A 27,804-nucleotide genomic window follows, 5' to 3' on the forward strand; every position below is an offset into this window, starting at 1 on the left:
TTTTCATTCCCAAATCACATATTGACGCATAGTTAAGACATCCGCGTCAAAAATTAACATTTTGAGTGCCGTTTTTGATGTGCTGGCTGTTCACATGAAATCAGACCTCCCCAACCTCCGCGCCGCACCCTCTTTCTCTGAGGGGTTACCGGGGTTTTAGTCTCACTCGGGGTTGTGTCCGGATGACAGCCGCTTCCCCTGTTCCTGTGTCTCTGTGACTGAGTTTGAAGGCTGTTTCGCATTAACCTGAGAGGAGGGAAAAATAGGGGACTATTTCTTTTATTATTGTCTCTACAAAAATAAGTAAAATATCACAGTTCAGGAGAGCCGAGGGGGCTGCCCCCAGCCCTGTCACCGGTCTTATATGAGCCCACCCACTATCGCAGGAGAGGCAAGGGGAATGTCTAGAACTTCAATGTACTGAACAGAGTCAAAGTGGTTCACAGGCCCCAAGACAAATAGAACTTCACTGAAACTAAGCACTGAAATGCGGCACCATTTGCAGCAGCTTCTTTCGGTTTCAGTAGAACCGGGTAAATCATAACAGTTTCAACTTGGAGCCAAACTTCAGTGCCCAACCCTACTTCCATATCTCATGCCCTGAACAACTCCGACATACATCTCTGCCTTACCAGATTTTCTCAAACAAAATTACATCTCGTTTCTCTGTATCCTGTCAGACTTTCTCCACAAAGACAAAGCGTAGCCCCTTCTGGTTGTTCTCTTTCTTTCTATGTAACCTTACTGTTATTCACAAATGTTCGCTGCTGACCACCACTGTTTCCCATAACGTCATTGTGTGACTCATCACCTTTATTCCTCTACAGCTTCCAGAATGCAGCACATCTCCTTTGTTCTTTAAAAAACTGGCACCAGAGTACTTTTCTTCCATTTCTCAGGCATCCTCTCACTTTCCAAGATTGTGTTAAGCACCCCAGTCAGACAATCTACTGCCAACTCTTCTAAACTCTTTCGTACCTCCACAGGTATGTTGTCAGGACCAAGTGTCTTTCCTCTTTTCATTTTCAATGTCTTCCTCATTCCATCCTTACCAATCTTTGGTCCTTCCTCCTCCACAAAAGCCACTTCTTCTATTGCTGTGCCTTTGATATTTTCCTTATTTATCAGCTATTTACATATTTTGTTCCTACCTTCCATCACACTTGCAAAACTTATCAACATATTTCCCCCCCTGTCTTTGATGATTGAGCTGTTGCACATCTATTCCAGTCTCGTTGCCTTTGTTATTTCCACATTTCCCTTCTTTGTGTCCAATCTCTCATACAACTTTTGTTTGGCCTTCAACCCGTCCACCTTGTGCTGCAACTCTCTACTTCTGCCTGTGGTACTCTCAGTATTCTACTTTTTCTTAGCCAACCTTTCCCTCTAGACACACTCCTGAACTTCTTCCTTTCACAATCACGTCTCATCATCTAACTTTCCTCACTCCAGATTACACATAAATTTCCTTCCTCCCTTTATTCCCTGATTTCTTCAATTGCAGCCATCCAGTTATCTGGGGGAACCTCCTGATCTCCTCAAACCTGTTTTAACATTATAAAAAATCGGCAGAGCACTCTCCCAATTTCACCATTCACTACTTGATCCTTTGCTCTGCCTTTTTCCTGTTCACCACTGCCATTACCATTTTCTTTGTAAAGTCCACCACTATCTGTCCTTTTGCATCCTTGTCCTGGACTACAAACTTACCCATTACTTCCTTGTCACCTCAGCTTCCATCACCTACGTTTCTGTTAAAGTCTCCCCAGGCACTGTTCTCTCCCTTTTAGGAACTCAAGTTCAATTCTCATGTCCAAGTGCATATCCCTGTATCCTACCTGTGAGCCATAACTACTAATAAAAATCACAACTTCAACCTACAACTTCCGACTCATTACCATATCTGACCTCTCTTTCTAGAATATCCTTAGTAAACTCCTCTTTCAGGATCAGTCTGACTCCATTTCTCTTTCCATCCACACAATAAACTCAGCTAACATCTGTCTAGTCTCTTGAACACACTGGATGTCCAGTTTTCTTCTTGTGCCTGCCAACTCTCTATTTTTCCTTGTCAAAATCCCTACATTCAAAATTCCAAGTCCAACACTGACTTTCCTTTTCTCTCTCTGCTTACATGAATGCTTTTCTCTTCTCCTCCTTCACCCAACAGTAGTCCAATTTCCACCGGCACCCTGTAGATCAACAGCATCAGTGGCAGTTGTTGTTTACACCAGCCATGACTGATCCGGTATAGAACTTGTATTTGTGATTCATGCCTTAGATGCCTTTCATGAAACAACCCTCCACATTACTGGGATTTGGGACCAGCACATTAAAACACTGGGTTGTGCCTCCCAGTGGTTGCAAGGACTGGCAATATGTTGTGTTAAAGTAAACTTTGGAATCAAATTCAATGAAAGCAAATCATTGTAGCCAAAATATCAATGAACTGATGGTCGATGCCACAGATTTTATGCTAACAAAGCTGTCTAAGTTCATGATTCCATACCATCATATTCCTTTTTCATTGTCGTTTCATTTCTCTTTTCTAATTTTTTTCCTGTACTAATGGAAGTATGTGTTTGCAACACAGAATAAAGATCTTTAAACATTTTTTGTTAATAGCAAAGACCTCCAACTGGATGTACAATGGTATACTGTTACTGAGGAGGAGACACACATGGGGGAGGATGAATAGACACAATAAAACATGTTTCAATCGAAGAAAATGTACATAATAAAGAATGTCGATCTAAAGACAGTGAGGCAGATTCTTTCATAAATCCACAAAAGGCTTTTCATATTTTTTCTAAAAGTCTGCGAGAAGGCTGTTAAATTTACTTCTCCTCTGGTTCATAAGTAGACGTGGCTACGCAGCTCTCCTCATTGCTATTGATACACAAAGATTTTTACTGGCCTTTAGCTACGTTAGTAAGGTAAAAATGTCTGATCAGAAGTTATGAACTGGAAAATAAGAATTAATGTAAAGGAAAATGGTAACATCGAGCCGGGGTGGGATTACATAAATTCGCTTCCTCCGACTCCCTTTCAAGCAATCTATAATTTGATGCTTATTTATCTTTACATGCATTCTTGTCAGGTTGCTTGAAATAAACCATTTCAATTCCAATTCAATTATGTTGCATCCAATTAAAGACAACTAGATCCATGGAGGTCTTTGTTTTCCTCGTCCGAGCTGGCTCAAATCTGGACGGCTGGATAGTTCCCATGTTGCTCGCCATTTTGGGTGCCCCTGTAATGTTTGGTTACAGTAGATAATGGGAAAGGGAGATGGGGTTACTCTGCACCAAGAGTTCTGTCCACAACTCAGAGATGAAACACGTTTTTTAATTTTGTCTAAGCATAAACATAATTAGAAGACCTCTGGAACTGCCTTTAAAATAGATCAGAACAACTCTTTGCCCATTTATGTAACCCTTTCTGTGTTGCCATTAATCTGTTTAAACTATTTAAATTATTCCCCCTATATTTTTCATTCTTTCATTGCTCAGAGATTTCTCAAGAGTATAGGCATTTATGTAGTTTATGTAGTTTAAGACTCAAAGGAAAGTGGGAAATGCACGTATTGACAGCCTGATAAAAAACACATCTACAGTGATTTTTCTTTTTAATATTTATTTTCCACGGATTCAGGAGTCTGTAATTATCTCATCCCAAGCAAAACAGCCAATTTTCATCCTCGCCTTTCCACAAGATGTGTGCCCTTCATTCATCCTCCATCTGCAAACTGACTAATCACACAACAATATTGCTTCTTAACTCCAGCTTTCTCTCTTTTACTGTATGCTGCCTTTAGCCCACATTGGCTCTCTCTGGAAAAACACCCTTATTTGTACTTCTGCACACGACTCAGAATCATGAGCCTGAACAGTGTGTGCATTATTAGAGCTGATGATCACACTTCTGAGCCACAGTTGTGCCTTTTCAATAAACAGCTTTTTTGCATTGACATTGCATCACAAGCACACAACAAGCTTAGTCATACCCATGGCTAAAGAGGATGTTTTGGATAATGTGGCTTACTTTGTAATTACAAAATGCTGCTGCATGATTTCAGGGTAAATGACACGCTTGTTCCTTAGAGTGCTTCAAAATGTGCACTCGAGAAATGCCAGAACACCACGACTTTATTGCCAGTCTTCTTTTAAATCTTACCTATAACTCATGCCTCAAATCTGCTTTGTTTTCATAACACAGAAACTTGAATTTGAATTGTAGAGTCTGGTAATCATCACAAAAAGAAATGTTTGTTGGCATTTTTTTTATACTAGAGTGGACTAATAGTAAATAAATTTGATTATCAAGATCAGGGGTCAGCACCCTGAGGCTCCGGAACTACATAGGACTCCTTTTCCCCTCCATTTTGGCTCTTTGGAAAAAAATAAAAATATGTTTCCTTCTAAAGAGTAACATATGCTTTGGACCACAAGATGCATCAAACTGAACAGTCAGATAAGTCAAACTCTATTCCATCCACTCACAAACAGTTAAAGGAGAGTACATCTCTCTGCAACGCTCCTGACTGCAGTACCCATAACACTCCAACAATCCATCAAGCCGCAAGGTTTTGTAGTTTACCAAAGTCGCACTTAAACATTTTAAACAACTTTTTATCATCGTGTCCTACAGAAAATCAATTGGAGTCCTTTAACTAGAATTCATACTTGAGGAGTGCCGGATTACAGGGCAAATTTTCTATTTTTTTTTTTTAATTTAAGGATTTGAAGTGGTTCAAAAAGTAGCACTGATTTAAGTTAAGTTCATTAGATTTACACATTTCTGTCTGAGATGCACAACAAATGGTAAAGTTAAAAGTTGAATCAATCTAAAGTCACATTAGCTGTCACACACCTCAGTGAGTGAAACTTGTTCTTCTTTGACCCATCCCCTGGGGGAGGGGTGAGCTGCAGACACAGGTGCACCCCCTCCAATAACAACCCCTTAATGCTGAGTCAAGCAGGGAGGCACTGGGTCCCACTTTAAAGTGTTTGATATTGGCCATGGATTTGAACTCACAGCCTTCCAGTTTCAGGGTGGAAATTCTACCACAGGGCCACAGCTGACATTTGCACTACTACCACATTTGCCGCATTGAGATCATCCTATATAACGAAGAGTATATTTTATTTTCAAATGGACACCATGTGAACCTCTGTCAAAAGCAATAAACTATTTAATATTTTTTTAAAAGCTATTTTCTCTTGATGCTTATGTTTTATTTATGCCAAATAGTAATGTTTAATTTATATCATAGTACCAACATTATAAATGCAAATCATGCCTTATTTTCCAAAGGGTTGAGTAAAACTTTGTGGCTCCCATTGGGTTGTGGTCAATAAGAAATCTACTCGAATGGCTTTTTAAATGTTGAAGGTTGCAGACCCTTGACCTAAATCAAATCACAAAAACCTAATTTTGACCTCTCAGCAATGTGGTAATTGTGTGGCTATTTTTACAGCACATTGGCTACTACTGCACATTTGGTCCTAAACGTGAGCATAGCTAGATATAATCTTGAAAGGATTTATCCCCATCATAGTACAAGAACTCAAGATTTGGACAACTTGTAAAAAGTCTCTTTTAAAGCAAAATAGTTGCATCCATTTTATCATAGGTAGTCTGTGTACTTTAGATAGAATAGAATAGAATAGAAATACTTTATTCATCCCAGGTTGGGAAATTAGGCTGTTGCAGCATCAGGCATATACAGACAAGAAAAAGCAACATTTACAAAAAAAATAAGGAAAAAATAATATACAATAAAAACAAAAGCAAATTGTGCAAATTGTAATGCGCAGATGGGCTTTATCAACTAATTCATTCATCTTCCTGTCCGCTTCTTCCCTTTCGGGGTCGCGGGGGTGCCGGAGCCTATCCCGGCTACTGAAGGGCGAAGGCGGGGTACACCCTGGACAGGTCGCCAGTCTGTCGCAGGGCCTCAATCACACACACATTCACTCTCACATTCACACCTAGGGGCAATTTAGAGTCACCAATTAACCTATGAAGCATGTTTTTGGACAGTGGGAGGAAGCCGGAGTCCCCGGTGAAAACCCACGCATGCACGGGGAGAACATGCAAACTCCACACAGAAAGGTCCCAGCCGGGATATGAACCGGGGTTTGAACCGGGGCCTTCTCGCTGTGAGGCAAGAGTGCTAACCACTGCGCCACCGTGCAGCCCGCTTTATCAACTAATATTCATGAAATTGGAAGGAGTTTGTTCTTAACATTTAAAAGATGTTGCTCAGTGGCCTAGTGGTAGAGTGTCCACCCTGAGACTGGAAGGTTACAAGTTCAAATCCAGGCCGAGTCATACCACTTTAAAAATGGGACCCAGTGCCGCCCTGTGTGACACTCGGCACTAAGGGGTTGGGTTGGATTGGGGGTTTAAACCACCAAATGGTTCCCGTGTGCAGCTGTGTCCTAAGCTCACCCCTCCCTCCAGGGGGATGGGTCAAAAGCAGAGAACAAATTGCACACATCTGAGTGCGCGGCAACTAATGGGATTTTAAAAGATCCCATGGAGAATATATTTATCAAATAGTCCACATCAACCAAACCAATCAAAGCAGCTGCAGACTTATTAGTCCAGCAGTTTACGAAGGGAAACTAGAAGAAAAACAATTTACAAGAAAAAAAACCTGGCTCATTCTTTAAAAAGATGAATCCTTCACATCTGTCAGGTGCACTGAACTGCATCTATAACACCTCTTTGTGTGTGTGCACTAGCATAATGGGAGATTCAATGACATGAAGCAGCCACCACCACATATTCAGTCACCCTGGGTGATCTGTTAAAAGAAAAGAAAAAAAAGCAGAGTGGGCTGTAGAATCTGCCAAAACATGACTGATCTTTTCTCCTCATCCCTCTCAGAAGTCTTGTTGTTGACAGACTCATGCGATTTGAAGGTAAAAGAATAACGAGACAACAAGAGAAACTACAGCCAATGATTTTAATATCAGCAAGAAAGAGGGGAGGGGGGTAAATCCACTTTGCTCTGAGAAGAAAATGAGCAGCAGTGAGACTCTTGTAAAAAGCCATGATCTAGTCTTTGTGACTGTGCCCTCAGCAGGGGACTCTCCGTCAGTCCTTAGGTAAGTGAAAAGTGAACACAGAGACAGAGAGAAATGAGCAAGGAGGAATGTGAGTGTGTGGGAGTTTATCGAGCAGCAAGTGAAGATCCTTCTAGCACAATCACCTAATTAGATTTCTATCTAGCAGTACCCTTCCCTGACCCCCTTAAATCTCTTGCATCTCTGGAAAGCTGGATTGGGAGACTTTCCCAAAAGTAGAACCCATTTGTGCTGGAGTTGTCTGAAAGGTGAAGGTTGTGAGATGGAGGCGGCTCTCTCATTCACAGCCAATATCAGCCATCTAGAGACATAATGAATGGGGGGGGGGAATAAATAAATAAGTTAACCCATAACAATTTGAAATATGTCATTAAAGGTTCGTCTGGAAAACTCGGAGTGTACCATTGATGTGGAGGAGGTGCTTTTGAAAAATGCAGCCATTAGTCCAAGTGGTAAAAAATATCTGCTTTATTAAAGCATCAAACTGTTTCAGTGCATTACTAAACTTTGGTGAAGTCAGCATGACTTTTACATAACTTTACGGGTTTTGAATTAAAAATAAATAACGGAAAAATAAATAAATGTCTTTTTTAAACTAAGATCAACATAGTTGATAGTTATATAGTTATTCTTTAATACTTCTTGTTTGCCCTACATAGCATGCATAGGTAAAAGAATGAAAGAATTGCCTTAAAAATGGAAAGAAAAAAACTAATTTCAATTCAAAATCAGAATACAGAAAGTAAAAAAAAAAAAGTTTCTTGAAAAAAAAAAAAAACGTGTTTTAAGTCTGACAATTTTTCATATGGCAACCCATGCTGGTATAAAGTAGATTTGTTACTTTGCTGATCTGGGGTGTACACAGGTGTGTTAAAGCAGCAAACAAAAATAATTTGAGAGAAACAAAACAGGAAACAAGAAATAAGACACACTCTGTATCTCACATGAACCATGAGGACAGAAGATGTTTAAGTCCAATTGAAAAAATAGTTAGCATTGTTCAATACGATGCCACTTTTTGGAAATCTGTAAAATTTTTGAAGATTTGTTACAACATGTGTTATGCTGAGAAGTGTACAATTTGTGGCCTTCACACACAACCACATAAGCCTCATTTCCACTTAGCAGTCCGGTCCGGTTTGGTCCAGTACAGTCCTGTTAATTCTGGTAAACGTTAAGCTTCGCTTCCACGGAGCGGTTTGTTTGCATGGTGTAGACCGCTAGTTGTTGTTTGCATGCATTTTCAAGGCATTTATTAGGGAAAATATGGTATTCATATTTTTCAAGTATTTACTTGAGTAGGAGAGATCATGGTGATGTTTACACCTCTTGTTTTTAACAAATGCAATGACTGCAGCCATTTGTGTGGAATAAATTGTGCTGAATGTTGTCACAAAACAGCAACTAGTTATTTTTTGGATACATTTTTTGACCACTCCCTTCATATATATAACTATCTATCCGCATGTTTGCAATTTTTTGCTCGTTTTATGCCCACACTGCCTAATCCTCAACATGCTTTCGTGCGTACTATCATTTTAAAAATTTTCACTCAAGCAAAGATTCAATAAATCCACCCCCTAGTCTCCCGTTTTATACCTGTGTTTCTGGTTCCTCATATTTTTAACTTTTTTTTTTGCTTGCCTTTTGTCTAAATTTACATTTTGAATTTATAGACATTTTCTCTTTATTCTTTTCTGATTCTGCACGTATGGTTGGGTGCTTCGCATTCATAATCACGTGGACTGTGTGTGTGTCAGACAGACTTAGCATTTAGCAGTGTCTCCCAAGGGGCTCGGAGGTTGGCGGTGCAGTGGCTAAACGGAGGTGATCTGTCGGAATGACCCACTCAACCAGCTGTGAGATGGCACTGCGAAACTGACAAGCCTCTGTAACTCCAGGCAATACTTAGTATTTGCCTGTCCACCCAGCCTTTTTTGTTCTCCTCGTGCACATGGCACTGTGTGATATGCACGCGTCTGTATTCACTCAGATAGGGACCACAAAGGGGGTACGACAGCAGAAGATTGTCAACCCTTTGTTCAATTTATAAAGCTTTGATTATAAATAGTGTACAAGATAGATTTATTGAAAATGTTTATATCACTGTAAGTTTTTAAAACCATATTTGAAATAACAGCACTTATGAAACCCAGTCATTTACGGATGAATTATTTAAAATTTGAGTTTTTTTGACAGCATAACATATGAAATAATGGTTTTAGTAACATTAAATTAGAATTGGCAATCTGATTCCCATTGCTTGAAATAATACAAAAATCACATCAAGTAGAGGAAAAATGTGCAAGTTTTTAGAAAATGTCAGTCACCATTCCCTTTAATGATCAAAAGTTCACCTTAACAGTGGCCATGCAATCTCTGAAAGCTAGAAATAAATGGCTTTAACTGGTGCATGTTTGAAGAAGTCCCTTTTAGGTACGTTCACTTCTAAGTATGAGTCTGGAAAAAAAAAATCAATAAATCTCTTTCAAAAAGGCCAAAGTGCTTGAAGCTTTATATTTTTTGCACTTAAAACAAACCTTTTCAGTGATTTCAATGAGAAATGAAGAAGTCATGTGCATGTCAGTTTCCTTTTTCCAGTTATTAGTGTTTAATCTAAACACTCTTCTAAATCTGTATTAGTTCAGGAATCGTGTGTTATTTAAAAAAAAAAAAGAAAAAAAACATATATATATATATACATATATATATATATACATATATATATATATATATATATATTACATTTTGAAAAATGTTGAAAAAACATATTCATTCATCACTCTTCTTCATCCATCTCATCCAGAGGAGGGTCAACCTGAGAACCTGAAGGCACTCCGGGCCGGCCGAGACACGCAGTCCCTCTGGCATGTCCTGGGTCTTCCCTGGGGCCTTCTACCAGTGAGATGGTAATACCTCCCAAGGGAGGCATCTGAAAGAGATGGCCAACCCCTCTCAACTTGCCTCTTTCAATGTGGAGAAGCACTGGCTCTACTCCAAGCTCATCCCAGGTGACAAAAACTATCACCCAAACTCTAAGGAAGGGCCAAGTCATTATAGCCGCTTGTATCTGGGATCTTATCCTGATCCAGAACTACTCTCATCTTTGACCACCTATGGCCATAAGGGAAACAAATTGAGAGTTTTGCATATCACCTTAACTCATTTTTTATTACAACAGACCAATACAGCCATCCCCATTACTGTAGCTACTATCTGCTTGACAAGCTCAAACTTTTTTTTTCTTTCACCCCACTTCTGAACATCACCACAAGGTACTTGAACTGCTCCACTTGAGGTAGGAGCACTACACCAATCCAGGGAATTCAGGCCACCTTTTACCCAGTCAAAAGGCATGGCTTCCTATTTGGAGAAACATATTTTTATTAAAGCTGCTTCCAGTTTTATTGTCAAGTGTTCATTGAAGTTTGATAATTGGTTTGACAAAGCAAATAGAAAAAAAACATCAACTGCAAAAAGCACAGATGAATTGTTGAACCCGGATTCCCTCCAGCCTTTGACTGTGCCTAGAAATCGTGTGAGTAATAATTATAAATATGACTAAGGACAAAGAGTATCCCTGCTAGAGTCCAACATCTACTGGTAACAGTTTCGACTTACTGCCTGAAATATGAACCAAACTCGTGCTACGGTTGCATAGAGATGCCACTCGAGCCCAGGAGCCTCCCATGGTAAATGACAAGGAACTAGATTGAACCGAACTACAAAACACACATGGATTAATGAGTTAACTCCCAGGAACCATCAAGTACTCTGTGTGCAGTGTAGTGTTCAAATCCATGGCAAAAACAGCCCACTTCATACCAAATCAGAGGTTTAACTGTCAACCGCGTTCGACTGTCAACCGCATTCTCCTCAAAATATAAAATTAGAAAGTAAGAATCGTGTTCGACTGTCAACCACATTTCCCAAGGAGGAGTGTGATCACCCTGTAGTTAAAGCACCCCCTGCAGCTCTCCTTCTTGAGAAGAGGAGCCATCACCCCAGTCTGCCAGTACAGAGGCAGTCCCCAATCACCAGACCTACACAAAGATGTGTCGACCAAGAAAACCCAAAAACATCCAGAGACTTGATGTACATAGGAAGAATGTCATACACCCCGTAGGACTACTGTCACCGATGAGTCTATTGACTATATCTGTGACTGTGACAGAGATGCTACCCTCTGGTTCACCTGGGTAAACCAAAGCGACTTTGCTAGGGGGCTTGGAGCAAACCTGCACCAGCTTGTCTCCTTTCACCATAGATAACTCCAGAGTGGAAGGAACTTCAATTCTTCTTCAGGAGTTGGGTTTCAAAGCCCAAACTGGAGAAAAGCCCAACTATCTCAGCCTCCTCCTCCACAAGTTAAGGCTCCTTCCAACTTAGTGAGGTGACATTCCAGGTACAGATGGTTAGACTCCATTTCTATGGAAAGATCACACACCATTAGCCCCTTATGGTTCTTCTAGCAAGTGGTGAGCCCGCTGAAAGACAATTCTAAAAGGCATGTCAGCCCAGGTCATGAGAGCACCAGGTACATATCTTCAAGGCCAGACATGCCAACACAACGGGACCCTGGTGACGTCAATCTGGGCAATGTGGCAAATCAATTCTTTAAAGCTTCTTCAAGTGTCGAAACATCTACTGATCTTGACTTAACTTATCTGCAAGTTTATCTCTCCTCTCCTATTAAATCATAATTAGCAAAGATAGATTATTTGGAGTTAAATAACTCACTGTAACCTGAATAGTTAAACTCCATTCTCAGTTCTCTGTGCACTCAAACAAAGAGCCAAGATGTGTTTTTGAAATGCTACTCAGACAAACACAAAAGGTGATTTCTTTTGTTTCACAAGTCTTTTAGCAAACACCAACGCTGTGGGGAGAAGCTTATATGTCCGTACATGCTTCAGGGTTGGACAGGTGTGAGTTATTACTTGGGTTGGCAGTTCAGTGTGTGATTATATGTCTTGCTCTATGACATATTAAAAGCATACAAACTGGAACAAATGTGTTGAATTTGGAACAGGAAGCCAAAAAAATGTGTTGTTAGTACAAATCCAAGCCAAATAAAAGCATGAAAATATATTGCTAAGATTTAGACAAATGCTCCTGGGAACAAAAGAGAGAACCAACTCAATTAACCTTCAGCCGGCTGGTCATAGTTTACTTAAGGGGTATTACTTAGAAAGCAGCTGAGCCACTGTATACCCTGAACTGTAGTGATCTAGCATTGAACTGCTGTACTGCTGGATGATATTTAAAATTCTTTATAGTCTAAAGATATTTATCGTTGTTGTTGTTTTTTTTTGTTAAATGATTCCTTCCAAATACGTCTCAATGATTAGTCAGCCTATTTAGACTACTATTTAGCCTCTTCTAATGTATTTCATGAGCATATCGGAGTAGTTTTTTTTTGTTTTCTTTTTCAAATCAATCTCTCTAACAACTAATGTTTTAAAATATTCTTTGTAAGTATTTGTACGTAAAAGGTGACAAATTCATCAACAACCCATGGCTGTGGATTGAATTGTGTCACTAAGCAAAAGCTCTGATATCACACAGAAATCATTTGCTTTCCACATAACGCCATACTCTATTCAACATGAATACATTCCCAAAAGAAAGAAAAAAAACAAGGATTTCTCTGCTCCAGTTAAAAGACTTTGGGAAACTTATTTAACCTGTTCTTCTACCAGAGCTGTAGGGCTGACATTCCATGATCAAGACTAGAAGGAACCACAAACAAGACACATTAGAGAGCTTCTCATTAGCTCTCTAGGGCATGCTTGCATCTGAAAAATCAAGAGAGCGACAGTGAAGGCTGTCTAAGATGGAAATGTGTAGGTGTCTGAATGCATGCTTTTATTTCACAGCGACGTGTCCGCGCATTTCAGGGTAAACACAACAAATGCATTTGTTTGAAAGGGATGAATAACATCGCTTTGTTGTTCCTCTGACAATCTCGCTGAATAGTCTGGTTATAAAATTACTGTTTACTTAGGCCAGTATCTACTCTGTTTTATCTGTCATCTAAGACGAGTGGATTATTTTCAGTCCCAAGGTCTAACAAAAAATGTGTTTCTTTTGTCAAAAACAGCAAAAATTTGCATCAACCAATTTATGTAAACTAGGGTAAAGAGAAATCATGCTACCTCTGATCAATTAAAACAAGTTTTAAACAAATAAGTAAGAATTCACTGTCTTTTCTTTACAAAAACATGCTAAAACCACCAAAAACATAATTGGGGTGGGTCCTTACACATTTATTTAGCTAAGCATATAGGAGGGCACCAATAAAGTTTACAGCTAAATTCCAGATTAAAAAAAAATAATAAATAGATTTACACTTATTAATGAGAATAATTGGTCTGTCCAGGCTTTTAAATGAATAAACAACATTCGGGGGCGATGGAAAAACATCTGTGAACTGATGCAGAAACCTCTGGGCTCCATGTCTGGCAGCTTATTTTACTAAATAACTAGTGTATCTTTGGTACCGGCAGACATCAAAGAGCTTCAACGTGTTAGGATTCGGCTTTTTGAATCAACAGATCCCCTACAATTTTGATGCTGTGAGTATTAATATTACAGGTAAAAAAGCACCGTAGAATGAGGAGGTTTGTTCCAATGATATATTTATACATGATAGCAAAGCAATCCGTGTTTATTTTTATGTCGAAAATATGTCAGCTCTAAACACAAACTCGCACAACAAAATATATATACAGTTATATATTTTTACTTAATTTGTTTTAAGCATTATTTTTCATTTTTGGGGGGCTTTTGCAGGTACTACTACTGAAAAAGAAGACCTTTGGTTTATACATTTATTATAGGAAATTACTTAAATAATAAAAATAACCTTAAAGAAAGCTTGATTGTATATACCTCCAAGTCGGCGGATAAAAAAGTTGTAGAGCCTCATACGATTTTGGAAATCTAAATCACTACTAAATTCACAATTTTGTGCAGTTACTCATTCTGAAAAAAAGTTCCAGTCCTGACCTTCAGGGGAGGAGCGGGAGGTTGGTTGATTCTCTCTAATGCTGCGTTAACACAAAATTCTATTGGTTAGGGATTCCTATCCTGTTGGTTTTTACCTGTAATCCACCCTATAGACATGGAACCATCTGTTTTAGAATTTTTTTTGCTTCGATGTTTTTTTTTACTTTTGGTTTTTTGATCTGTACTTGTTACAGTGTCAAGGTTCAACGTCTTTTATTTGCCATGTATGCAACAACGTACATTGAAGCATATTGGAATTCTTGTGCTGAGCTCTCAGAGTCACTGTTTGGATTAAAGACTGGAGTACAAGATTAAAGTTAAAGTTAAAGTCCCACTATTTGTCACGCACCTAAGGGGCCAGCGGGCATCCCATGTTTTTATTGAGGCATCTGATTGGTCAGTTTATAACTCGAATAAATTGTGATAAAGAAAATATATAAAAGATTTTAAGTAATAGCTGTTTATTTCTCAATAGAAGTTTATGGGTTTTCGGTAGGTACAGTAGGTACTTCCTATTTGAAACTTGAGGGGGGAGGGGATAATTTGTCCAGTTCTCATACACAGTCAACAATCAAAAGCAGACAGAAAAAAAATACACAACTCAGAGACACATTTCTGACAAACTCCTTTAAAAACTGTCCTAAAACGACAGAGGTTTTCTGATTTTGGCCAAAATTAGCATAATCATAATTCAAAAACCACTATAAGGCTTTTAAAATACATCAAAAGATGATTAGATAATACAAAGAATACAATTTATTGTCATACATTCTACTTCATGTTACCTATTCATGCTATGAGAAACATTTATGCAGGAGTCAATGATTGGAAACAAAGAAGAAAAAATAGTTTGCAATTTGCCAACTTTTTGCCAAAAGACTAATCATCTCTGTGTGATTCTGAGCTCAAGGTTAAAGCAGGGTCTCACAGATGGGAAACGTAGCATAGTGGGGATGAGAGAGATCCGGCTTGACAACTATCTACAGGGGCAAAGACTGGCAGTGTAGCAGACACAAGGGTGGAGGGCTGTGGGTGTATGTGTGTGTGACAGTAGACGTTATGAATCTATAGAACAAGGGGAGGTGAGGCCAGAGCCTCATTACAAGTGTAAATGCAACTTCCAGCATGGGAGCCCCACTTTAAAGTTTCCTGTTTTAATTATTCATTTTCTCTGCCCATGATAATGGGGTCTAACTCAGCTCAAGGCCTGCTGGCTGTGTAAGATGAATGAAACACTCTAATGACTTTGTCCATTTTTATGGTGATCAGTGGAGAGAGCTGTCTATGCATTTGATTGGAAGGAAAACAAAAGTGCCCTTTGTCTTGATTTTTCCACACTGAATCCCGCAGCGTAATTGGTGCATAGTAATCACGTCTATAAAAATCCCTTTTCAACCTAATTTTGTTGTTGCTTAAAACCACTTCCATTTAGAAATTCACAATAGGTGTGTTGTTTATAACAACAAAATGTGTTACTAAGCTTTTTTATAGATTAATTTACAGGGGCTATACCATGAAAAATCTATTTTTTGAGCTTTCAAGTGTATTATACTGATCGATTCTCACTATAAAGAACCTCTAAGCGGTATTTTGATACATTCACGAATTTCTGAGTAATCCTCTGAAAACCTGCGCTCTCAGTACTGACCCCTCCAATACCCACAAAAATGAGCGAGTCCTCTCATGCTGATGTCACAAGTTGAGAAACGCCCCTTCCAGGAAGAGTCTGCTCCGCCCCCAGACTAACACAAACACGTTCTACACGAAGCTGGTAGAGATTTGCAGACTATTTCCTGGTGGAGAAAGGGATCTGACTATTACCTGCTTGAGAAAGGGTACAAACTTTTTCCTGGTGGAGAAAGGGAGCAGACTATTTCCTGGTGAAGGAAGGGAGAAACCAATTCCTTGTGAAGGAAGGGAGAAACCAATTCCCGGTAAAGAAAGGGAGAAGACTGTTTCCTGCTGGAGAAAGGGAGAAGACTGTTTCCTGGTGGAGAAAGGGAACAGACTGTTTCCTGGTGAAGGAAGGGAGAAACCAATTCCTGGTGAAGGAAAGGAGAAGACCAATTCCTGGTGAAGAAAGGGAACAGACTATTTCCTGGTGAAGAAAGGGAGAAGACTATTTCCTGGTGAAGAAAGGGAACAGACTGTTTCCTGGTGGAGAAAGGGAGCAGACTATTTGCTGGTAGAGAAATGGGAGAAGACTAAGTCCTGGTGGAGAACGGGTGCAATTTTTTTCCTGGTGGAGAAAGGGAGCAGACTATGTGCTGGTAGAGAAACGGGAACAGACTATTTGCTGGTGGAGAAAAGGAGTGACGAATTAGAAGAACTGGTTCAAACGTGGATTATTGAGCAAAGGCTGAAAGGTACGCATTAAAAGAATAAAAAATTGATGATGCTTCAAAGAAAAAAGAAACGCTCACACCATATGCTAATCTGAACAATGTTCTCATCATTTTAATAAATCCAGAAATGTTCATCTGGTGTTGTTTGCATTTTTTAAACTTAATTTCACTGCAAAGTAAACCCAGTAGCCATTACCATTTTGTCTGTGCCAAATGTTGGGGATAAAGCCTCAGAGATCGAGTTGGTTTATTATCAGGTATGAAAAGAGTTAACAAAAATAACAAATATTTAATAAATAATTTGTTTTTTAGTGTTCCAAAGGTGATGTTTGATCATTTATATGGATATAGTTTACTCTGAAAGACTTAAGAAAATCATGGTATGGCCCCTTTAAGGGTTTTTTCTATTTCATTATTCTAATAGAAAATGCACCACAACCAAGCAGATAGGACTCAATGGAATAAACTACTGAAGTCAGTTGCCAAGGTTTCCGAGATGGAATGTGGTCTCTGTGGAGGGCTGTGGATAACCTGGTCAAAAGCTGCAGCTATTTTGCAATTTCAGAAGCCCCTGGATTTTGTAAAAACCTGTCTAAGAGATCACATCATCAGAACACAGCAGGAAGCCCCCTCGGTGCGCTACCTTGCTGCAGAAAATTGCTCAGCCATCAGCAACAAGAGCAAGAGCTGCAGCTTCTGTGATTCAATATAATAAACAGAGTAAGCTTCGCCCGTAGCTCGCCCGCTTCTGGCTGGCAAAAACAAGCACATCATCAAGCAAAACGGTTATTTCATTCAATTTCTCTCAAAGATGTGACACTTTATTAATCTGCACTGTACTATAATTATAGTCATACAAAGAAATCAACGATAGCAACAATGTTTTGTGTTTATCTTGATGTTCAAATTGTCATTACTGGCTGCCATTTCTGTAAATACACTAATGCCTGTGACTGGGGTGGATTGTTATTTAAAGAAGTGATATTTCTTTTAACACTAGATTTTCTTTTTCTTTTCCCAGCATGTTTTTCATTTTGCTAAAGGTTAGCCTTAAATTATATATAACTTCTGACATTCTAAATTGTCATTGGGGAGAGACATTCAGTTGTGTTATCCAGAGTATCCAATACAGAATTTTCCGGGAGAAAGAAAATATTTTCAACGCAAAGATGCACTCAAATACTTTAGATTCACCATGTCACAGAAGGAAAGGCCTCCATTGATTAATACTTACAATGAGGTTTCAATGTTTTACTGTGGTTACCAAAGAAAAAACGTTTTACAAAAGATGTAAACATAAAATTGAAGCAAATTATAAACATACATATATTTGTACAGCTACCATTTTTTGTTTTGAACTGCTATCAACTATTTATTTTCTGTAACTACTATTTTTTTTAGGTCAATAAAGCTTGCAGTACATAATGAGAGAGTCATTAGCTGTGTTTACATAAACTGAAATTTCATTTATTGGATCTGCAATAATAAAGTAGTCTAATGGAAACACAAACGTTTTTGAAAAAAATGTGTATTTATAGAAAAAACATTTTTGCTTTAGAAAGAGATGGTTTTTAGGGGTATTGAAATTACATATTTTGCAAAACTGCAATGGAAATATGGAGAGAAAATAGTGTCACTCAGTTTTGTGCGTGTGTAAATCTTGATTTGTAACTCATACAATATGTTTTGTGCATAAGTAAAAAATTATGAAAATAGAAAAAATACAATTTACATATGCACACATTAAAACTACAAAAGCTTGAAACTAACTACACAAACAAATCTTCTAAAATTACACACATATCTCTTGTTACGCAAAAACAAAACCAGCAATTTGCACAGAAAAATCCAATGTTATGCTAAAAACAGGAATTACACACACAAAAATTCTGTTAAACACCAAAAACAAGAATTACGGACGCACAAATCCAAAGCTATGTGCACAGATCAAGAATCAAGAATGCACATATCGGGGTGAGTTTATTTTCTCTCTATAATGAAAACACTGTTTCTGAATTAAATGACTAACAACCGGATACCACCAGAGATCACAGCGTCACACGGCTCATCAAAAGTTGAGCGTGTCATGTGGAATTGTTGGATCCACAGCTCCTCTGTAAAATCACCAACCACCAATCCCAAAATTGCTCCATCCTTAGCCACTCCCAAATAGCTTGCCACTCCATGGTCTAAATAAGACGCCGACATCTCCTTTGATAGATAAGGATGAGCGCTAGTGCCGTGGAAGAAATTTGAATGTATCTGCAGTAAATCAAGGTATTGTTCACATCCAATTTATCACGCAAGCAGGTTTGTTGTTTATTTGCATACTTGTGGTTTAATGGAAACAAGCGTAATCGCGAAATTGTGTTTTCTATAATTTTGATAATGTATTATAATGGAAATGCAGCTATTGATGTGTTGAACTGACTCTCTGTCCTCAGTAGCAGTTATGCCTTGGGCCCCAGAGTCCCTTTGAAATGCCCATGCTCCCACAATAACTTATCTTCTAACAGACTAGTTAAACACGGCTTCAAATTCAAACACACTTCAAAGACCTAAAATATTATTTCAAAAAGCAAATCCAAAGAAGAAAAAGAAGCACCTAAAAAATAGATGCATGGTCATAATGTGGATATCCAGTAATTTATGCAGAAGAGCAGACGCGTCCTTTTTTCATGGAAGATTTAGCATTTGCATAAACATTAGAGAAGAAAGCCCAAACCTCTAAAAAATAACACTGTCTGGTTCTCCTTTTCTAAATATTCAACCATTGTTTTTTTCATGAAAAAATGAATAAAGGTCAACCGCTGCTCGTGAGACAGTCACTTGAGCCTTTTGTGAACTTTAGATTTGAGCGTTAGATGTAGCTTGTAAAGCCTCAACGTGAGTACAAAGTGCTGAATAGGAAATTTACCTGACAGTGTGAATTTAGACTTGCTGGGTTCAACAGCGGTTCCTTTGAAAGTCCACAACTTTAGTGTGCACTTTCATGGGATTATCTTTTTGACACTTAACAAATTTGAAGGTGAAAAAGCTCATTATCCCAGCTGGGGTGTTATGTCTTGAGCCTGGAAATGTAAAGGTCCATGACTTGATCCTTTTGATAAGTAGGCTATGTGTCAGCCTTGGCAAAGCAGGACATTATTTCTCTCCAAGACCGCCGATACATAGCAAGGATAATTAGTGAACCAAGAATGATGGTAAGACATTCTTTTTTGTTTGCCCTGTTATACTATGTTAAAACCAGGTTTGGCAACGTGAATTCAAGCGACCACTTCCAATGAAAAGTTTGTTTAAACACTATATAATACTATATACGCTTGTTTGGCTTTCTGCATTCAAAACTCTTGTGCTACCTTATGGGGTCCAGATGACCCCACTTAGGACAGCACAAGGATTAAACCAGTTAAACCTGTTGACCTTTGACCCATCAAGGACTCAGATTTAGTAGATTTATAGGTAGCATCCTTTCAAAACATGGAAGTCCTAACCATTAGAAAAGTGATCATAAGGGGCACATAATAACTAGAATTTGTTCCCGGTTGGAATTATATGACACCAACTCTTTTGTGTATTAGAATGAAGCTGTGAAAGAAAAATTCTAGACCAAGATTTGCAAGATTTGCACAACTTCAACATTGTCTCTTCCAAGTGTAAGGAGTATTTGTGTAAGTATCAGGTAGCGATTGTCCGGTGTGAACACTGAAGGCTAAAAGTGCCTCAAGAATCCGTGTTCACCGCGCTCTTGAACGACGGTTTGGGGTTTCACGTTTCATTAGATTTAAAGGGCTCCAGTCAGACGTCGGTAATGTCTTTGCTCCCAGACACAACATGAATTTGACGTAAACATTTGTTCCTTTTGTTTCAATTACGTAAGGTATAATACAAGTGTGGATTATGGGAAATTAACGCAGAGGCCTGAACCATGTGACACAAAGCGGAGGACAGTTGCCTCTGCAAAATTAAAGTGAACGTAAAGTGTTGTGACTCTTCAGGGCCTCAGAAATGTTCGGTATATAATGTTCTAACCCCCTGAAGCACTCGTAACATGCTGCGATTTATGCTGAGTAACTATAACATCATTGTAGAAGAGAAAAAAGTAATTAGATTACTCCATAGCTTAACTTCTAACGCCATAATTACAGCAATTATGCTTCAGCCGTGTTACTCCTATCACTGATGAAAAGTACTACGTAAATGTAAATATATTTTCTTCATTTTATGTGACAAAGGCGACTTATCAATGCAACAAATCCCACTTTCATGTGAAGCAGGGTGATACACCTGCCTTTTCACCACGCAGACATCATTATCATTTGAAGCATGTTCAAATCCCATTTTACATCTTGAATGTAGTGAAAACCAAGTCAAGTACTTCCACTTGAGTTTTTGGCATCCCCCTTTGTGGAGCGGGCCCTTAAGTTGGCCTCATCCTGGATGGTTCACGTGGCTGTGAAGATCATTGATTAGCATGCCAACACAGGGGAACATAAAAGTCATGTCTGTTCTTCTGCTACATGCCTCATGGTACGTTTATGCAATAGTATTTCAGTAAAGTTTAAAGATACACACAAATCATGTTGTTATTGTATGAACAACTGCATACCTGTGCGTGTAAGAGTATTTCATGTAGTGATTCATTTAAACAACAATTTGATTCATATCATAATTTGTAGTTCGTGATACAATTTGTATCTGATTCCGGTTCATTTTCAACGATCTGATTTAATCAGATTCACTGATCGAAAATCAATCCAGCCAAAAATTCCTCAGCTATGACTCAGAGATAAATACCTGTTTTTTTTTCTTCATAGTTTGGCCAGGGGTCTTATGGTGCACACACACTGGCCGCGTGTGGTGCATTCAAGAATGTTCTCTAAGCAGTTTCACGAACGCGTATCCAGCCAGTGTTGTACATACCTGACCAGTACCACACTCAAAGATTCTTCTTTGTGTATTTACTGTTTATTAGTGATTATCTGCCACCTATAATAGGCAGAAGCTCAGTGCGCAAAGTCATAGAGTGTTCAACCGGGTTGAGCTTTCAGCGACATCAATGAACGCCTGATTTGTATGTATACTGGACTTCAGAACTAGCATAGCAACACACGATCACGTATGTTCAAGACGCAAAAGCCAGAAATTCTGCATTGAAAGTAGCTGCTTGAGCATGAGTTGAGTTAAAAAAAAAAAAAAACAAATAAGCTCATTATTTTTCTGAATTTCCCCCTAATAACCAGTTACTCTTTAGTGGTTGTTTCCCACTAACAGCTGCTAGAGGGCGCTGTAGGTGTGTGAATCAATACTTGCTACTGACGCAAAGCAGAAGAAGAAATCCCTAAAGAAACTTAGATGGAATCAGATGGTTTCCCTTCTAACTTTGTTATATATATATATTTACCATCAAGATATCATTATTCTGGTTTTTAATTTTTCCGTCCTCGGACTAATGCGGGTCTGTAGCGAGCTGACGAAACTCCGCGAGCTCAAATTCAGCAAGCTCCACTGTATCGAGATAGCAAGCTTTGGTGTGGCAAGCTAGCTAGCTCCACGGTCCACATGGCGTCTGGGTAACGTAGCGAGCCAACCACTGAGTTCCCACCTCAGCCAATGTGGGCAAACACCGGTGGGGCCACCACGGAACCTGTGGACAAACCCAATCAGGGCCCACATCTTATGCCCACTTTTAAACCAAATGGGCCCACCTGGCCTTGCTGGCTAGGATACTATACAAGTTAGCGTAATCAAACCTTTTTTTTTAATCTAAAATGAAGCAACATACTTTATTTTGGATATATGGTTTTAAATAAAAATGTGGTTGGGTCTTACCTGGCCTGGTTTGGCATCTTCACATATTGAGGCTTCAAACGGTGTGGCGAGTTCAGGTGGGTTGTCGTTCACATCCAGGATCCGGATGCTCACAGGGGAGAAGGATGCCATTGTGTGGTTATCTACAATGCAACAATACAGAACACATTAAGAGCGCTGGCAGATCTAATCGGAATTCTGCAAATGTTTTGTGATTAACATAAACGGTGCTGTGAAAACTGTCACGTAACATCACTGTCTGGAAGTTTGAGACTGAGACTCCTTAGAGCAGGGGTGTCAAACTCAATCGTACAGGGCGACAAAATCCAAAGCACACCTTGAGTCGCGGGCTGAACAGGATAAACATTTATTGAACACTAAAATAAAAAATGTAAAACTCTAAAAACAAAACTCTTTAACATAATTATGAACAAGATATAAAGCATCATGAAAATACCAGTGTGAATGTTGTAAGATGAATTTGGCCGTTGAAGCTTATAGCGGAAATCACTGAAGCTAATAGCTGAAAAACGCTGAAGCTAATAGCCAGCTAAAATATTAGCTAAAAGCCAAATTAGCCTAAAAAACAAACAAACAAAAAACCCAGGTCAGTCAAAACAGCTAACATGGAGCTGAAAAAATAGCTAAACTTCAAAATGGCCTAAAAAATTGAAAAACGTAAAAATTAGCCAAAACAGCTAGCATGTAGCTGAAATATTAGCTCAACTCCAAAAAAGTATAAAAAAAATCAGTAAATGCCGAAATAGTCCAAAAAGCTTGCAGAATCCCAATTTGTAAAACCTAAAAACTGTAACTTTTAAAAATAATAACGAATTACAAAAAGGCAGGAATATTATTCCAGAATAAATCAACTTAAATAAATAGTTTACCCTTCCTAAAAATATATTTTGTCAAAACTATGCAAGTTAGAAATAAGTGCAAAATAACAATGGGCCACTATGAACAATAAAATAAAATGATCTAGACTAGAGGGCCGGATATAATAACACGGAGGGCCGGATCCGGCCCCCGGGTCTTGACTTTGACACATGTAAAAAGTCATATCTTAGGCACTCCACCACATCAGTAATAGATCAGCAGGAAAATCCCTCAGTCTCTTTGTGAAACTAAAGATCTGCAATTTACTCATGTCACAGCCACCCAAACATTTTTTTTTTTCAATTTGAAGCATATCATTTTCCAGATTATGGCCCAACAAACAGCAATACTTCAGCTATCTGCCGCTATAGTTGACAGTTGAAAGAGAAGTGCAGCTGCTGCGGATATTCTGCTGACGCGTCTGCTTTTCAGTGTGAGGCTGGTAGAGGCCAGGTGTGAGAATACGTGGACAGCAAAAAATGAACATCCACTTGGCCCAGGCAATTACAAAAAAATAGCTCGAATAGCATTTATGACAAAATACTATAATATTTGGTAATGACATTTTATGCATTGACAGAGATGACAATTCGGCCTCAAACTGAATTGACTAAAATCATTTATAATATGATCTCCACTTCTCCTTAAATTTTAACATATTGTTCACGCTTTTTTGCTGGAAGTTCTTTTTGCTCAGAAAACATTCTGTACAGTACACACAGAAGCCTCTGGCTCAAAGTACTCGTGTGTGAGTGCCAATGTGAGAGAGTGTGTATCAAAGAGGAACAGAAAAAAAAGACAGAGAACATTATGTGGGAGTGATCTGGGTGCTTGCAGTGTTGGTCTTGATATCCTGGTTAATTAGAGTACACAGACAAGCATAAATTGGTGTACACAGCAGTCATCACCCAGTTAACACATTGGAGTGGCACCCCACAGAAAGCGTAACAACATGCAGCTACACACAATTACACACAGGTGGAATAAATCCACACTGACACAAGCTGTTAGAAGAATGACATGGGATTCATTTGATTAGTTCAGGAATGATGGGAGATATTTGAGCTCTGCATAGAAACACTGTCAGTGTGAAGTACATACACATGCACTTGCATCGTATAAGTATAGTTTATTCATAGAAATTGGCAGAAATTAGGGAATCACTGGGTACCTAACGATACGATGTTATGCATTGCTCACTATATCGATAATATCGTGATACTCAAACGCAGGACTTGTTGCAATATATATCGCAATACCAATATTTTGAGACACACCCCTAGCAGAAATGTCTCAAATCAATTTTTACCAATTACCGTTACCAATTAGGCCTTCACTCTGAACCAACAGCTAAATGTCACAACCATTTTTTAAAGTTTGATTTATCACATAATTTGTGGTTGCTTCTATGATACGTGGTCAATATTGATTAATTTTGAACAATACAATTCACCAAATTAAAATCAATCCAGGACATCTTTAGCCAAAAATTCCACCACTGTGACTCAAATAAATACCTGGTACTGAACAGTGCAGGTGAAGATTTACAGATTCCTTGTATTTCTTGCAAGATATTTAAGTATAAACTAAATATGTGTACAAGAAAACAAGAATTCATGGCAAATCCATTTACATTTTAGCTTTATGAAGTTCTTTGTTGTTTTTCCACATCAAAATAATACAAACGAATTATTAGAACATTCTACAGCACTGCATGGTTCCATGTCTGTATAATTCCGTGTTTCCACATATTGGAAAATATGTTAATCAATCTGCTCTGGAATGGTCTGGTCTCTGAGGATCTAGGCTCTAGGTTTATACATCTATGTTCCAAGTTCATCCTAAGTGCATAAGGCATCATTGGCCAAGAGTCTAACCGCCAAAGATTATGGACGTACTATTTGCTCATTTTCTGTAACACAAATGAATCTTTACTCGCATTCCCAGTATTGCACTCTATTGGAAATGATTAAGGATAAAACCTGACAAATCGTAAGTGACTTTAGGAATAAACTAATGTCAGGAGCGACCTCACCTGACAAAAGTAAGAAGTTGACGTTCAAATTTAGTGAATTTAAAGACTTGGGCCACCTAAAAGTTAGTTTACCCAAATTTTTGCACCTGTTTTTATCTACAAACTACAAATATATAATATTGATCGTCAAACCATCTTTTTGCTAAGCTCTTATTTATTCCTTTGATGTTCCAGGCCACATACTCCAGCGCTGCAGTCTAAAAGCAAATGATTACTCTCTTGGTTTGCAGATTTTAAACATAAGACTCTTTCAAGTGTTCATACCTTGATCTGTGGGTCAGAATACTTGAAATGGATAGCAGTGAAAGGATGGAGAGTTTTTAAAAAAAAAAAAAAAACTACTTGTCTAAGAGCTTTTTCAACAAGAAAATGATAAAGACTAAGCCGAAGGAACATTTGGACTGAACCAGAAGAGAGGTAAGACTGCAGAAGAGACCAGAACAGACAGAGAAGAAGAGACGAGAAAATGTGAAAAAAGAGATATATGTCAAGGAATGAGATGAGGATATTGGAAATAGACAAAAGATGTGAGTGATGAAGTGACAGATGAAGACGGACAGTGTTCTTTAGCTTCAGACAGGCCTTATCTTCTGTTTGGACTGTCCATCCGAGTATGTTCTAGTACAGTGAAAAACCATTTCACTTGGTTATTTGTCATTTAGTATGTGAATCAAGGTTATACTCAAAATAAATACCCTTCCAAAGTCATTTTGCCCTTTAGTACACCCTATTTTACACTTGATTTTAGAAAATTCAAAGGAAAATTTTACTTCAGATACATTATGGACACATGATCAGTGAGATTAAACATTACTTCATGAGTGAGTCTCACAAATCACCAATATCACACATTCTGGAGAGGTTTGTTGTAAAGTAAAACTCAAATAAGGAGAAGGCAGAAAAAAAACAGCAAGGAAGTGAATATGATGGATAGAAACCCAAAAGATGAAACAAACAAGTCATACATCAAAATCTGTGGTGAGTGCTGTAAAGAAAAACAGGCCTGCTAGGACTTGCTGAGCAGGCTGAACTTCCACCGAAACAACAAGAAAGAAAACACACGCATGTTTATTGCTTCCATCATGCAATAAAGCCGACTGAAGAGGAAGGAGACGCCTGAGAAACTGCCAGTTCCTCTGGAGAAAAAACAGGTTGATTTACCCGACTCCATTTGTGTTGGAGTGACGTTAATGACAAGAGAAAGACTTGTTGACATAACGCTTACATGTCAGCTGGACCGCTTGACAAAGGCCAGACAGGCACATCAGGATGAAGTTTTGTCAAAAATATTGAAGTGTATAACACTGTAACAGGGATTTGTGTGTGTGTGTGTGGCTTAAGCTGACTTTAAACACCACTCAATACAAGACAAGCAGTGACTGCCACGCAAGTAGTAGACTCTAGAGACATAGAATTCAATAACAATTCTTTACTCTTCAACACTTTCCTTACCTTTTATTTCTTTTATATTTTTATAATTATTTTTTTTTATTTATTTGATGATAAAAAACACTTTTTTTAGGGAATTAAGACATAACCTCAGTTAATTTTTCAGCGTACACACCTCTAGACAAATCCACATCGGACATGAAGATTCACTTCAAACAAATAAAAAAAAATTAAAACCCTAAAAAAAAATAAAAATAAACACTGCAGAACATTTCTCAAGTAATAAGCTACAGCTACAGTTCAATCTAACTGGGGTGAAACAGCCAATGAGAATTCCGACTTCAGATAATGGTATAATCCTCACATCAATGCAGACTTTTAATTGACTTCTTTTGCCAGCACAACAAGGAGCTAAAAGCATAAAGAGAGTCACCAGTGCAAGATATTTCTTCCCTTTTTCCTCCTGTAATTCTGCCGCCATCCCTACTGTGACCTAATGAAAACCAGCAATCACTGGGATGTTACACATTCTAACTTTCAGTTCCTCAAATTGGAAACAGATTAAACAGTCTAAGAAAGCTCCACCCTTTCCCATTCTAAACTCTCCATCAGTTTCTCAGTTATTCATTAAGACAGGTTCAGTCATGTGGACCAAGAGGCTTCTGTTCTAAATCTGTCTTCAGATAGGAGAGAATAAAAGGATTTTACCAGATTATTGGCATGCTTCGCATCTGTGCGGCACACACCAGCTGTCAAAAATCTTACAGCAGCGTTGTGTCTCAGGCTCTGAATTAAGTTGGCATTTCTTTGGGGAATTGCAGACAGATGATGAGAGTGGATGGGCATGTCTTCACGTGCATGTGGATGCCTGGGTGAGCGTCTCCAGAGTCTCTTAATGGTTCCAATACCACATTGCAGCTGATAGTATAGATAGAAATATGGAAATATGCATGAATGGATTGATGGATGGACGGATAGATAGATTTTTTAGCTATTGTAATTTCTTTTTTTTTAATTTATTGTAGCCAATTAAAATACTTTGTTAACATAAACAAAAGGTTATCTCTAGCTAGTCTATATAATTTGCTTAGTGCAGATATTAGACTAAACTAATGAAGCTAGCGGTAGGAGATCATAACTAAGATAAGATCCATACATCGATAACTTCACAACATTCTACAATAGACCATATCTCTTCAAAGCAGACGGTTTACACCCCAACAATAATGGTTCCCGT

General features: G+C 38.5%; 1 protein-coding gene across 1 annotated transcript in view; it reads right to left on the reverse strand.

Annotated features, from left to right (window-relative positions):
* LOC112145389 (cadherin-22) overlaps positions 1-27,804 on the reverse strand; it is a 227,533-nt gene that overhangs the window by 14,755 nt on the left and 184,974 nt on the right. The window contains exon 10 of the mRNA XM_024270564.2: positions 22,286-22,407. Coding sequence (XP_024126332.1) covers positions 22,286-22,407 — 122 coding nt within the window. The remainder of the gene's footprint in view (positions 1-22,285; positions 22,408-27,804) is intronic.

The sequence above is a fragment of the Oryzias melastigma genome, linkage group LG5 (genome assembly GCF_002922805.2).
Source record: "Oryzias melastigma strain HK-1 linkage group LG5, ASM292280v2, whole genome shotgun sequence".
NCBI classification, from domain to species: Eukaryota; Metazoa; Chordata; class Actinopteri; order Beloniformes; family Adrianichthyidae; genus Oryzias; species Oryzias melastigma.